This window comes from Myotis lucifugus, unplaced genomic scaffold (genome assembly GCF_000147115.1).
Source record: "Myotis lucifugus unplaced genomic scaffold, Myoluc2.0 scaffold_1065, whole genome shotgun sequence".
Taxonomy (NCBI): domain Eukaryota; kingdom Metazoa; phylum Chordata; class Mammalia; order Chiroptera; family Vespertilionidae; genus Myotis; species Myotis lucifugus.
Genome location: NW_005872113.1, coordinates 101,358 through 116,252, shown reverse-complemented (window position 1 = coordinate 116,252; position 14,895 = coordinate 101,358). Strand labels below are relative to the sequence as shown.

Sequence of the window (14,895 nt, the reverse complement as noted above, 5' to 3'; positions counted from 1 at the left end):
ACGACCCTTTCACAGGGGTCACCTAAGACTATCCTGCATATCAGATATTTACATTACGATTCATAACAGTAGCAACATTACAGTTATGAAGTAACAATGAAAATAATTTTATGGTTGGGTCACAACATGAGGAACTGTATTTAAAGGGCCAGAAGGTTGAGAACCACTGCTCTACTTGTTAGAAATGCCTGGTTCCCTACCCCCCACACTGGGTGACTCCACGGAGCCATCTCTGTGCGGCCATCCAGGCAGCTATCCCCAAGATAGGATGCTGAGCGGACTGGCGTTTATGGACAGCTCCTAGAGGGGACACAGGAAATTGGTGATAGTGGCACCTGGAGAGGAGCCTGGGGAAAGGAGTAGAGGATTCTTTCATGGTTTCAGTGTTTGCTTTGTATGTGTATTATCTGAGTACATAAGCTGCATTTGAGTCAGGCTTGGCTTCTCCCACAGGCCAACGCGGATCCCTCGGTGATCAACTGCCTGCACAACCTTTCCCGACGAATCGCCACCGTGCTGCAGCACGAGGAGCGCCGCTGCCAGTACCTCACTCGGGAGGCCAAGCTGATCCTCGCGCTGCAGGACGAGGTGTCTGCTGTGGCCGATGGTGAGTGCAGCAGGCGTCTCTCCTACCCAACAGCACAGAGCAGGCAGTGTTTCCAGGCAGGACACGGCTCTGGTTTTGAAGACATGGAAGCCGAGGTGCTGAGTTCCATCCTCCTCCGCCTGGACTGAGCAGGCCCCAGTGCAGAGGGAGACTCTCCGGGGCACAGCTTAGACCCCTTTCCCGGCCTGATGTGCTGACACTGATTCCTTAGCCTGAAGCATTTTCCTCCCCACAAATGCTCATGGTGGCTCTTCACGCAGGTCTTCACTGCCTGCTGGCCCTGGTGCTGCTGGCCCTGCGTCCCAGGCTGGGGGACCTGTGGAGGGGCCAGCGGGAGTAGTGAGCTAGCAGCTGGCAGGGTGGGTGCTTTTCAGTTCTTTGCTTTCAACTGAATTGAAGGAGGACCTAATGGAGTTATCAACTGGAAAGTTATTAAAAATAATTTAAAAAATATATTTTTATTGATTTCAGAAAGGGAGAGGGAGAGAGAGAAAGAAATATCAATGTTCCTGTACACCCCACACTGGGAATTGAGCCTGCAACCTGGGCATGTGCCTTGACTGGGAATTGAACCGTGACCTCCTGGTTCATAGATCAACTCTCAACCACTGAGCCACACCGGCGGGGCTATTAAAAATAGATACATTGCCATGTGGTGTTTGACATACCGTCAACATTTGAAAGTGTGGAGAGACACCTACCTGTAACAGACCTACCTCCATCCTCTCAGGTCAGCACCTTTGTAACAAAAGCAAAAACCAAGAACACAGTTGAAGGTGAGCCCATCTGATTTTAGCAGCAAGTAAAAGCAGCAGTCACCATGCACGAACTATCCCAGGCAGGTGCATTTTCAGTAAAAATTTACTTTTTATGTTTGACAATGAAGTTTTATTTCTTAAAACATTTTCTTTAGAGTCTGTGACTTTGTCACAGGAATTTTAAAAGTTCAATTTAGTACAGATAGTTTTGTTAGATATTTATGAGACAGGATTAATGAAAAAGACTTTCAGTCAGAAAAAGAAATTATATTAGCATAAATGTGGGGGAAAAAGTGGGATGAGGCCTGGAACTACATGGTCACTGAGGCAGAAGATGGCGCTGGTGGTCCGAGGTAGTCTTCAGGAGCGTCAGGGAAAAGTGTCAGGTGGGGCCAGTGCTGAAGTTTAAATACAAATATTTCATATAAAGACAGTTGAACAAATCAGCCTGAGTATAATTTTAATTCAGCTGGATGCCAAAATGTTATGAGAAGCAGTTGTGAGCCCTGGCCGATGTGGCTCAGTTGTTTGGGCGTCGCCCTGTGCACTGAGAGGTTGCCAGTTCGATTCCTAGTCAGGGCACATGCCCGGTTACAGGCTCTATCCCTGGTAGGGGACGTACAGGAGGAAGCCAATCCATGTTGTGCTCTCACATTGATGTTTCTCCCTCTCTCTCCCTCTCCCTTCCTCTTTCTCTAAAAAAAATCAATAAACTATTAAAAAAAGAAGAAACAGCCTGGCTGGCATGGCTCAGTGGTCGAGCATTGACCTATGCACCAGGTTGTGGTTCGATTCTCCGTCAGACGTGCTCAGGTTGCGGGTTTGATCCCCAGTGTGGAGTGTACAGGAGCCAGCTGACCAATGATTCTCTCTCATCATTAATGTTTCTATCTCTCTCCCCCTCTCTGAAATCAATAAAAATATATTAAAAAAGGAAGAGGCAGTTGTGAATATCCTGATGATTGGTTTAAAGTTACTGAAATTCTTTTTAAGTTGTTTTTAAAGGTATTTTAACTTGTTTTTAAAGATATTTTCTATTCTAGCCTATGTGGAGTTTCCTTGCTTTGGAGATTCTAAGTCCTTCTGTGTCTCAATTCTTGCAGCAAATGATGGTCCGCAGTCTCCGTTCCATCACATCCTGCCCAAGTGCAAGCTGGCCAGGGACCTCAAGGAAGCTTACGACAGGTAGGACAGGCGAGCAGCACACCGTGCACTTCCTTCTCGTGGGCCTTACTGCCTGAGCGGTGTCTGATAATGGGACTCCCTCTGCTGGGTGCTGTTCTCCTGTTGTGCCACTGAAATGGGCGTGAGAGGGCAGGAAGTGCCAACCCCTTTGGAACAGTCACCTCCATACTTAACCAAAAGTGAGCCTGAAGTTACGCATGAGAACCTGAAAGTGCATTTGAGTCCTCAAATGCAAGGTGATTTTACTGAGCCTGGCACAGCGCCAAGTTCTGGGTCCACCTTCATTAGGTGCGTGTCGCTGTCACCTTTCACCCATGAGGAAACAGGCTCAGAGGATGGAGAGGGGCTGGCCCTGCCCTGGGAAACTGGAGGCCTGGGACACTCAGTGTATGAGTGCAGCAGGTGTTGGAGACACAGCGGAAACCTCACAGTTGTTCGGATTATATTTGTGGCTCAGCACCTACTCTCTTAAACGTGGATAAGCAAAGAACTTATTTTCTTTTTAAAGGGTGTCCTGTGGCTCTGGCGCTGGGTCTGCAGTGGGGGATGGAGGTTTGGTGGGCCGAGTGCCCGAGGGACAGCCCACCTGGCAGTTTTGCCTTCCCTGTCCGGCACTGGCCGGTTGATTCAGAGGGTACCACCCAGCACCAGGCAGCAGCATGTGGGTGCAGGCTTCTTCAGTGCCTCTTTCTGCCTTCTCTTCCTCCCTTACTCCCTTACATTTCCACATTCTCCTTGGCGAGTGCGGCAGCTCAGCGCTCCCACCTGGCCTTCCCAGGCTGCACTCCATTCCACTGGACTCTTCCCACTGGAGGTGGTCCTGATGTAAGAACTGTGGCCGCGACACCACGTGTCATCGAAGCCCAGAGACAGCGGTTTGTCCAGGATCCTTTCCCTTTTTTATGTTAATTTATTCTGATTTTACTAACACTAAAGACATTTAGGAAATACAGAAAAGTATAAACAAAATGAAAGTCATCTATAATTTTATACACAGTGATAATCACTACGAACATTTTGGTAATTTTTTTAAACTTGATTTTTTGAAAGGTCACATATTCATCAAGACTGAAATTTAGAGCTTTGGTTTTGTCTTCTGCTGCACTCCGACCAGCTTCTCATCCTGGCGGCAGGATGCATTTCAGCGACAGCCTTCCTCACAGATGGGTTTACCGTAAGGTGCATACAGGCAAATAGTGATCCACGGTCTCCCTTTACATACTGGCAGCACACTGGGCATCCGGTTAGCCTGTTGCCTTCTCAGATAACAGTATACCTTAGGCTTCTGCCTGTGCTGATGAATAAGAACTTTTGTGTGTTTTTTTGCTGCATAGTTAGCCAGCCCCCTCCCTTGGGCATTTATTTGGCTTCACGTTTTGCTGCTGTAAGACATGCTGCCCAACCACATGTATGTGTGATTGTGCATCTGTACCCACACATCCGTAACATACATTCCTGAAAGTGGGGTTGCTACGGCGCAGAGGTAAAATGCATTTCCCTCTGTGGAGTGTGTGCCTCGATCTACACTCCCACCAGAAGCACGTGAGATACCTGTCAACAGCGTCTTGGTGAGCGTCTTGGTTTTAACCAATGTAAGGGCAGAGCATAGTGTCTCAATGCAGCTTATGCACGTCTTCACGTGTTTACACCATTCCTGTCTTCTTTTCTGGCAGCTCTCTGCTCAGACCCCCTGCTTGTTGTTCTGTTGGGAGGTGTACGTGCCTTTTCAAGGAGGGGGATTGCCCTTTGCGAGGGCATCTTGTGCTTCCCTTGTCTTTGTTTTGGTGACCCCTGGGTGTGGCTTCTGGCTGCTAGAGAACATCAGGGCAGCCTGAACTGCCCTTGCTGAGTGAGGGTTTTGGTTTCTGATCCCGCCTACTTCGGAGAACTTGACCCAGAATGGGATTTTTGGTCTTGCAGTCCGACCCTGTCTTTGTATTCCACATGATCACATTGGAGTGTTCCCTGCGGTAAACGAATTGTCGTCCTCTGGTCTTGGATTGACTGGTATCAAAATCCCTTTCTAGGCCCTGCCAGTGTGGCTCAGTTGGTTGAGTGTTGTCCCATGCAACCGATTGGTGTTTCTCTCTCATTGATGTTTCTCCCTTTCCCTCTCCCTTCCTCTCTCTCTCTAAATTAAAATTTTAAAAAACAGTTTAAAAAGTCCCTTCCTTGGAAACTGCTGTTGCCTTACTCTGAGTGGGAATTTGCATGCCTCAACTCGGATTATGCTTGATATTAGCCAAAAGGCCAAGAAGTGATCTCAGCTAGGGTTCGACTACAGCAAAATTCAGGCTAACCTGGAATTAAAATGATAAGCAAACAGGAGAAGACTTTATATTCCTGAAGAAAGAAGGGACTGTGATTTCTTATATTTGAACTGCACTGGAAAGCTGGAGGGATGAGATCCTGGATTGTGTGTCAGGGCCTGCTGCAGCTCAGAGCCTGAGGCAGCCAGTGCCCCCTAGTGGACATCAGTTTGAAAGAGGACAGGAATTGGTTTTTGGCAAAAACAGCTTCCAGAATCCACTGTCCAGCACTTAGCTTCCCTCCTTTAACCCAGGCATCTGTTGTTAGTGCCCAGGATTGAATTTCCTCCAGGCGAACCCCGCAGCCCACCCTGGTCCTAGACTTCACTTTGACCTGTCCTGGTTCTGGCCCCATCCCCAGGAGAGCCAGGGGCAGTTGTGTCCACCCTTGTACCTGTCCCAACCTGGCAACAGCAATGGCCCCCAGGAGCCTCCCTGGCCTGTGGCCTGTGGCCTTCCAGGTCCATGTTGGCCCTGAGGGTCTGGCCTGGCCTGCCCTCACTCCTGCAGAATGGACTGCACCTTGGAGCTAAGAAAGGGAGGCTGAGTTTCTATTACTGATGAGGCAGCATAACAACACAGATAGCGACTTCCTGACAGATCCCTGGGGAAGGGTTTCTCAGAGCAGAAATGAGAGACAGGAAGCTGTGAGACTTAGCAGTGTTGGAGATTGGGATGGGACTTTTCAAAGGAATTGCTCTGAGTTTGGTGTTTTAATTAAAATTCAGGGACCCAGTCAGAGTGGCTCAGTGGCTGAGCATCGACCCATGAACCACGAGGTCACGGTTTGATTCCTGGTCAGGTCACATGGTTTGCAGGCTCGATCCCCAGTAGAGGCGTGCAGAAGGCAGCCCATCAGTGATTCTCTCTCATCATTGATGTTTCTGTTTCTCTCTCCCTCTCCTTCCCTCTCTGAAATCAACAAAAATATATTTTAAAATAATAATAAAATCCGGGGGTATGGTGTGGCTGAGCGGCCTGGTGGCCCCTTGCCCAAGGACCTGAGTGTCTGTGAATGTAGGCTGGCAGTGTGAATCCCTCCAGAGGCCCCGACTGTCCTAGCGCCTGTGTCTTCCTGTGGAACTTGGGGACCTCAGTGATAGCATCCCATTCATTTTGTGTGACCGTCAGGTTGTGTCTCCCACGAGATCAGGGACATCCCTTCACTTTTCCTGACGAGCCCTGTGCTTGGCGTGTGGAGAAGCACAGCTCACCCACTAGTAGTTGAAAGGACCAGTAATAGGAGTCACGTCTCTGTGGATTCCATGGACTTGAAGTGTTTGCCTGACTGGTCCTCCATCGTTAACTGGGCCTGTGGTGGGGTCTGTGAGGCTGGGGACTCTGCCCGCTCCTCACTGCCTCACACTGCTGCCTGTACAGAGCAGATATGGGCCCACAGACACCTCCACGAACATCCTGGGAGTTCTAGTTCCTATTTCCATGAAGTGGACCTGCATAGAAACTTTTGTTTTCAATTTCAAGGTGGGCCTTTCGGAGCCCACCCGACCTCTTGGATCAGGTGCAGGGTCCCACTGCATGCAAGGGGAAGCCGGCTGCGTGAGACAAAGGGACCAGAAGGTCAGGGCTAGCTTGAAGGTCTCTGGCCTGGGGCAGGAAGAAGGGTGACCAAAGGATGAGTCAGTTGTTAGCCAGAGGTTAGGAACTGAAAGTCTTTCTCAGATGCTGAGCTCTGAGGGTAATGGACTAAGCTTGTACACATTTCTGTCTGGGGGGTGACAGATAAGCATATTTTGGGCTGGTGTGTGGCCTCCTGCACAGTCATCGCTTCAGGGCTGGGCTCTGGCAGGAGCACGCATGTATCTCTTGTCGCAGACAGGGCTTGGCTCTCCCTCTGGCCCAGGGCTGTGTGAGGGGCTGGATAAGCCTCATGTGGGCAGTGTTTTCCTACAGTAATTCCAGGTCAAACTGCTAGCTGCCCTACAAAGAGAAGTACAAGCTTAGTAGGGACTTTTAGGGCCCAAAGCCCTACTCTGCTAGTCACGTCTTAAAACTGTATTTTACAAACAAAACAAAACTGCTTTACAAATAGGCACAAACCTTTTTCTTCCTCCTCTTGACAGATTTCAGTGCACTTCCAGCTCACCTCTGGATGTGGGAGGTTTACAGGGCTTCTCTGGGAGCTTGAGGGCCATTCTCTCTCTTCCTGACTAGTTCCAGGGTTTCCCAGGAATTCTAGGGTCTGCAGCTGGCCCTTTATAAGATGCTGCTGGGGTGGCATTCAGGGTCCCCACACTGTTTGTAGAGAGGTACCACCATCGGTGCAAAGTGCTCCGGGGGAGGAGGTTGCTGGCAGGTGATCAAATGCTTGGAAAAGTGTAGAAACATCCTCATGGAAACCAGGAAATCAATGTGAGTGTGCCCCCTCCCCTACCCCCCAAAAAAGGACCTCATGCCACTGTACACCAGACGGTATGGCCTAAGATGGCTGACATGTGGAGTTGCTCTATGGGCCTAATTCATCCCCCTCGCACCCAAACCAGGCACTTGCTGTTGTCTCTCCATGAGGTTTGTTCCAAGCCCCAAACACCTGTCCCCTGCACACCCTGCACCCTCCTCTGCTGTTCCCTTTCCTACAGCTCCAGCTTCCTATGTGCCATACAGTTTGCTTCCCTGACGCCACTGAGGCAGAGCCCCCCCAGATGTAAGGCTGAGAGTTTTACCCCAGGAGCCTGAACCAGTGCTTGGAGCCTCAGCACATGTCAGGTCGTTGGCAGTTTGCACGTGGCATCACTGGGCACCTGGTGGATCAAAACCAGCTACTTTCAAAATGATAGGAATCTGTCTAAATCTGATTCTGTGGTGTTTGAACCGCTACTCTGAGCCATGTGCTGAAGAGGACAACTCAAAACTAGAAAGATCTTTATTTTCAATCTGCCAGCCTGAAGCAGGAGGAGCCTGGCCATTTCACTGTCCCTACAGCCCCTGGTTTTCCTCGCTGCTCTGTTTTATATGTGATGCTGAGAGCATAAATATTGCTCACTGAGTCAAGTGGAGCAACTCACCTGGGCCCCCTGGGCAACTCTGTCATGGCGTGACCTTTGATTCCTTAAGAGGCTGGGCTGTGTCAGGGTTTGATGCCCAGCCAGCAAGACCTTGGGCCAAGGAAGGGCACGACGATGGGAGCCTTCGTCTGCTCAGATGTACTGCGTAGCACTCAGTTCTAGAAGAAGCCAAGAGTGGGATCTTCCGCTGGGGCCTTGGGGAAAGACCCTGCGTCTCTTCCCCAAATCGTCACACATCAGATCTGTTCATAGGTTTCACGCTGTGGGGCTGGGGCACCAGCAGCGACCAAACCTTGGTCTTCCAGACTCAGCCACAGCCTGCAGCCCCCCAGCCTCTGCAGCCAGGGGTGCTGCTTGGGGCATTGAGATCCTGGGAGAGCGACATGGTGTTCCCAATGCCCCGAGGCAGGGCAGGCAGAGTGTCTGGGAGCTCTGGGGCAGTTTGCAGGGAGCAAATGGTTGGTGTTGGCAGAAATCCTAGGGGTAGTTGAGGGTGATAAATGTGCTCTGTATTCTTCCCACTGTGTTCTCTCCCCATTCCCTGCTTGAGAGAATACAGGCTTATTTTTGCATTTGAAACTACTGACCACAGATTCAGCCAGCCCTCCGGCAGACCTGGGGGGGAAGCTTGGGATTGTTGGTCTGCTGCTTGAGGCTTCAGGGAAGAGACTGTAAGAACAGCCTGTGGGTGTGGGGAGTGAGGGCCATCGAGCTGCTTCCCAGCATTGTGTACCTGAATGCCCCCAAGAGAGGTCTGGGACCTGGGTGAAGTGGCAGCTCCCACCAAACCTCCCCCAGCCACTGGCCTGCCCCACACTTGGCTGGAGGCGGGCATCTTGGTCTGTCCATCCATCTGGGAATAGCATTTCAGGGTCGGAATGTGATGGAAAGGGCACCGCCTAGCCCAGCTGGGACCGGGCAGGCCAGGCCTTCACAGTGGGCACGGGCCCCTCTCATCACCTGCTGCGGGACCACGAGGATCAGCCGTGGGGACTTGGCTCAAGCAGTTGCTTCTCTTTGGTGTCAGACACCAAGTGCTTTCAGTGCAGGGGCTGAGCAGCCAGGCTGAGGGTGGAGGTCAGGCTGGCTTCCCTGCCGGGGAGTTTCAGAAGCTCCTGCTGGAAACAGCCCCTTGGTATGTGGTCCCCCAGCCGCTAGGAGCCCGTTCTCTGGGTAAGGGCTGCCTGAGAGAGTCCACCAGAGCAGGAAGCGCATTTCTCAGGCCCCTCTCCTTCCTTCATTTATGAGGTGCTTCTCAGTGCCCCCGAGTATCCCACCCGGAGTCAGCCATGCTGTGAGCAGTGAACAAAACGCAAGGCCCCACCTCAGGACTGCATTCTGGTTGAGGAAACAGCTTAACCAGCAGACAAGTAGGCGTGTCCTGTGGTCAGGTGCTCAAGGCAGGTGAACAGTGAGCAGTCAGATTGCCTGGGGGGCTGCGGCTCACTGAGAAAGTGGCACTTGAGTTGAAACCTGAAGGAGGGAAGGAGCTCCTGGCACCGAGAGAGACTTATAGTCGAGGACAAGTACAAGGGCCCTAAAACAGCAGGGTGGCTGGTGTAGCTGGGCCTGCCTGGGGTAGGAGACAAGGTCAGAGAACATGGGCACGTCACTCAAGGCTCCTGGCATTGTGGGGTCTTGGCTGGAACTGCCGAGGTGGACGCCATGGGGCCTGTGGGGGAGGGCGGACAGGGGGCCAGTGCTGAGAAGGACTGGGCTTTGTAGGGCCCTGCAGGTGCTGAGACACGTTTGCTAATGGTCTGAGGCAGGCAGTGAGAGAAGCGAGGAGGCAGGGACAGCGTTGCTGTGTTTGGTCTGAGCTAGGATTGGCCTGAAAGAACCAAATTGCCATCAGTGAGGCTGGTTTCGACAGTTGCTGTGGTGCACCTGGGGCGCTGCTGGCATCTGCAGGGAGGTGGGCGCTATGTGCTCCTCCCCAACAGGATGTCCTATGGGACTTGGCACCCCCACCCTTCCTGTGCTGCCCACGGCTCCTTTTGGGAGACAGGCCTTGCCCTGCCTGATGGGGGTGGGGCTCTCATCAGGTGTGCAGGAAGAGGCATGAGAAAACACCCCTGCATCAGTTGCATTGAGCCTCTGAGAGAGAACAGGCTTCCCTGTGCCCTCGCACTCTGATTGGACTAGAGAGTCCAGGGCTAGCCAGAAATACAACATTTTCCTCTCTTCAACATGCTGAGTCTGGAAAGATGCTTTCCTGCCCTGGGGTCTCCACTTGCAGTTTCCTCCGACCAACAGGAGCAGTGTACTGGGAAGAAGTGCCCTCGGGCGGGGTGTTGTGTGATGTGTGTGTCTGGGTAGCAGTTGCTGTGTGCATGGGCGATGGCACCGACAGAAATGGAGCCTGCTGTCTGCAGCTTGTGTACGTCCGGCGTGGTGCGGCTGCACATCAACAGCTGGCTGGAGGTGAGCTTCTGCCTGCCCCACAAGATCCACTACGCTGCTGCGAGCCTCATCCCCCCTGAAGCCATCGAGCGGAGCCTGAAGGCCATTCGGTGAGTGCCAGCCCATGCACACTCCCTTCGGGGCCCCTTCTCTGCTGCCTGAGGTTTCACCAATTACTTTGTTCCAAAAGTTCTTTTCTTCCTGCCACAGAAATTGGCAGATCAGGCTCTCCTGTTTATAGAAGTAAAAACACATGTTTTTGTGTCTGGTTTTGTATAGAAAGGATCAGCTCCAGGTTTTCCCGTCTGGGCACTGCCTGGGTGGGTGGGGCTCCGTGCTGAGGTCCTCACCTGCGTCCTGGGTACTGAGCATCCTGGGGAACAGACGTACCATTGGGGGGATATTGTCGTCAAGGTGTTGCTCACCGGTTCCTCTTACATTTGAATTTGAACTTGTGGGATCTCCTGTTTCTTAATTTAATAGATTTCCTGCAAGGAAAGAGCTGAGCCCAATCTCCTTCTGTCCCAGCCCCCAACCAAGTCCTCAGTTTCCTTAAATATTCTTTAACTAAAAAAAGAAATCTGGGCACATTGCAGAAAATGTGAAGGTGAAAGAAAGCAAAACACTGCCTCATTCTCTCTCCCTCCCCCAGTCTGTACTCCAAGTTAATATCTTTCCTCCTGGTTTCCTTGCTAAGCATGTTTTTATGTAGTTCTATTCATAGTCGCAGCAGCGATTTTACTTTTCCCATATTTGGGACTCTTTTCTTTAGGAAAGATTCATTTATTTTTTTCAATCACAAATGTTTGCAGGGCAATCCCAGAAGTGGGAGATGGAGTCTGGTTGTCAGACCTTCCTGTTTTTTTTAAAAAAATATGTTTTTATTGATTTCATAGAGAGAGGAAGGGAGAGGGAGAGAGAAACATCTATCTACCACCTCCTGCACGCCCCCTACTGGGGATTGAGCCCGCAACAGGGGCCTGTGCCCTGATTGGGAATCAAACCTGATTGGTGCATGGGGCGATACTCAATCAACTGAGCCACACTTGCTGGGCAGACCTTCAGTTTTGTTGCAGTTTTTTCTTTCTTTCTGTGAGTGACAGTAATCCTTGCAGATGTTTAAAGGCCCTTGGACTTACCACTGCCCTTGTCTCTAATTCCTCCTGTGGTCTCTCCTTTCTGAGGTTCAGTGCCTGGGGGCCCAGCTGCACCTCTGTGTTCCAGGTGCACGCCTGGGGCAGGGGACCTGTGTCTCACATGTCCTGCTGACCTGACTCTGCTCCACAGCCCGTACCATGCCCTGCTGCTGCTCAGTGACGAGAAGTCCCTGCTGGGTGAGCTCCCACTCGACTGCTCCCCGGCCCTGGTGCGTGTGATCAAGACCACGTCTGCCGTGAAGAACCTGCAGCAGCTGGCCCAGGATGCAGACCTGGCCTTGCTGCAGGTATTGCCCTAGGGCCCTGGGGGAGACTGCCTGGGTAGGGAAGGATAGGTGGGAGGAGGGTCTGGGTCCAGCAGAGCAGAGGGCCCTTGTTTGAAGGTGGGAGGGGCTGGGGTGTCAGGAAAGCAGGCTGCCTCCATCCAGATAAGAGCCAGTGACAGTGGCTCCGGGGTTGGCTGGAGGCTCTGAAATCTGAGTCAGGTCTGGATTCAGGGCTGACTTCCTCTTCCTTTGAGGGTGGTGAGGCTGCAGCAGAGAGAAGTGAGGCCCTGTGGTGCTGGGAAGGTGCCAGGACAGGGTGGCTTGTAGGGCTGGAGCAGAGGTACACAGCATGTGGCCACATGAGAAAGCAGTACTGCAACCTCAAAGTAGAGGAAGTGAGAGCAGGACACAACATGGGCCTGCCCACATGGCCTTGACCACTCCCTGCAGGGCTGAACCATGTGCTTGTGGAATGCCCTTTCTGATTGGATGGAGGCCCCTCAGCCCTGGCGGTGGATCTGGTTGGAACCTGGGCAGGGGTCGGGGCTTCCAAGGAAAAGCACAGGAAGAAATTTTAGGCCAAGGGCAGGGGCTCCTCTGGTTCCGGTGACTGTGAGCACCGTGTGGCCACCAGAGGGCAGCAGGGCCTGTCCCAGGGACGTGTAGTTCCTGCGATGGCCACTGGGCGGCAGTTCTCTCAGGCTGAGGAGGAGCCCCTGAGGGGAGCTTGTCCAACAAGGACTGGGGCTGTTTTTCCCCAAAGCAGTCATTTTGGATTCTGTCATCCAGAACAGGCCTTCCATCATCTGTACCCCGTGGCCTCTGTCGGCCCCTGTGAGGATGTTTATTGGGTTCTGCCTGGTGTTTCATAGGGGCTCTATTGAGGACCACGTCCTGCTTGCCTTCACAGCAGACACGAAACACAGAACCTTAAATGCGCTCACTGTTCTCTATGTGCTGCAGAGCTTGCGTTCTGACCAGTGCTGGCCAGTGGCAGATATCTGTGAGTCTTTGCAGCTGCCATTTCAAGCTTCGAAAGAAGCTGGCCTTCTGTCCACTGAGGCTGCCCAACCTGAAGTCTGTCTGTACGCCGTGCCTCACGCTTGCTCTCAGTCTCTTTGGACAAAGACAAAGCTTTGATGATGTCTCCTTTGCTTCCCTGCCCCGGCCTTGCCTGGGGAGGAACTGCTGTTTCCTGGCTGGTGTGGTTGTCCAGAAGCTCCCCGAGGCCCAGCCCTGGTGGTGGACCTCACCAAGCTCTGGGCGTCCAGCTGCCACAGCAGGTGGCCCAGGGGAGAGCCCGTGTCCGTGTCGGGTGTGAATGTCACTCATCTCCAAGTAAATGGGGTTGTTTCCCTCATGATAGAATTAATATGTTCTTTCTTACAAAAGTTCAAATAGGACACAGTTTACAGACCCAAAAAAGAGAAAGTCCGCACAATCCCATAGCCCAGACATAACTGCTGTGGATTCCTCCGGGTTTTTCTCATAGGTTAACGCATTATCTTTGAATAACAACATCTGGATCACACTGTACATTACTTGTGACTGCCTAAACAATGCCCATAGACCTCCACCTCCTAACCCCCAGGACCTGTGTGGGACTCTGCAGGTGTGGTTAAGGATCTGGAGGTGGGGCAGTGGTCCCGTATTATCTGGGTGGGCCCAGTGTCATCACAAGGGCCCTTGTAAGCGGGAGGCAGAGGGAAATTTGACTCCAGAAGAGGAGGTGGGACGTGACCGTGACGAGGCCACATGCCAAGGAACGCTGCGGCCAGCAGAGGCGAAGAGCAGATTCTTCCCGGGAGTCGGAGGGGGCTGCCCTGCCAGCACCTGACTCCAGGCGTGTGCTAGTGGTGGTGGACTCCGGACTCCGGAGTGGTGCTCTGACTGTGGGAGACGCGGGAGGTGGAGGAGAGTGGGTGTGTCCTTGCTTTAGAGTAAGTGTCAGTGGGGCTTGGAATGAGAGAAGAGGGTCAGTGATGGAACGGAAAGGTCTGTTGTGTTCAAGTTGGTGGTGCCACTGGAGGTCCATGTGCCGAATGAGCTGGGTAGAGGCGTCCTTGGCATCGCAGGCATTGCATGCAGCAGGGGTGACTCACCCGTGGAGGCGCTCAGTGATGGTAGAGGCAGCAGGCCTGCCTGGGACAGCGCTCACCGAGGCTGATGTAGCTCAGATGTGCCCAGTGTCTGTCTGTCCACCAAGTGAGGCAGTGCCCTGTTCTCAGACCGGGCCTCCCTGTGAGGCTGGAGGGATTTCTGGCATCGGTCTGTCTGTGGCCCATCCTGATGTCCAGGAGTCCAGGAGAGCAGGCGGTGGGGTGTCCTCCAGGATGCTGACACACGGGGATGAGTGCACGGGGTGGAGGGCATGTCTGGTGACCCCACATCCATTGTCACGGGAAACCCATCCCCTTGCTGGAGTCCTGGTGGGGTGGGGGACCTGCCTCTGCCAGGATGTCCAGCCAAGCCCCTTGCTCAGCTGAGCTTACCCCGTGATCCTGGGTGTCCCAAATGTCCCTGTGCGTGTAGGACCTTCCCTCAGGGCCAGCCAGGACAGTGCGGGGCCCTAAAAGGAAATGACAGTCCCGAACCGCACAGGGACCCGTGTCAAAAGGCTGTTGCTCTGAACATAGAAAACGCTGTGTGTGCTGCTGTGCCCAGCCCCCTGCGGGAGGTTGGGGAGTCAGAGAGAAGCCCAGTGGGCCAGCCTCCCAGGCACTGTGCTGCCAGCCCCTCTGCCCGCAGGTTTTCCAGCTTGCAGCCCACCTGGTGTACTGGGGCAAGGCCATCATCATCTACCCGCTGTGTGAGAACAACGTCTACATGCTCTCTCCCAACGCCAGCGTGTGTCTGTGAGTACCTCTGGCTGCCAGGGCCCAGGGTTTGAATGGGAAGGGGGTGTGGCTGGCAGGCCCTTCCAGGGGGTCTCTCCAGGTTAGGCAGGACTTCCCTCGGACCAGATGCCTGGCCTCTGCTGTGCCCAGGTTCTGATTCTGGCCTGGACCAGCACCACATGGGCCTGTGCACCTCTGGCACCTCAGCCTTCACGAAGGGCCTGCGCCTGCCATGTCTACAGCCAGTGAGCTCTGTATGGGGTGCCTGTTGGGTGGTCAGGAGCCTTGGCCTTTATTCCAGAGCTTAGAGGGGCTGTGGGGTGGCCAGTGCCCAAGGCTTCTGCCACCCC

The 14,895-nt window shown here is 53.0% G+C and overlaps 1 protein-coding gene across 1 annotated transcript in view; it reads left to right on the top strand.

Moving 5' to 3' along the window:
• Positions 1 to 453: 453 nt before the first annotated feature.
• NPRL3 (NPR3 like, GATOR1 complex subunit) overlaps positions 454 to 14,895 on the top strand; it is a gene marked incomplete at its 5' end in the record, with an annotated part of 20,051 nt that continues 5,609 nt past the window's right edge. Inside the window, 5 exons of the mRNA XM_006107207.3 lie at positions 454 to 607; positions 2,469 to 2,550; positions 10,258 to 10,395; positions 11,573 to 11,729; positions 14,457 to 14,563. Of these exons, the coding sequence (XP_006107269.3) occupies positions 454 to 607; positions 2,469 to 2,550; positions 10,258 to 10,395; positions 11,573 to 11,729; positions 14,457 to 14,563 (638 nt within the window). The remainder of the gene's footprint in view (positions 608 to 2,468; positions 2,551 to 10,257; positions 10,396 to 11,572; positions 11,730 to 14,456; positions 14,564 to 14,895) is intronic.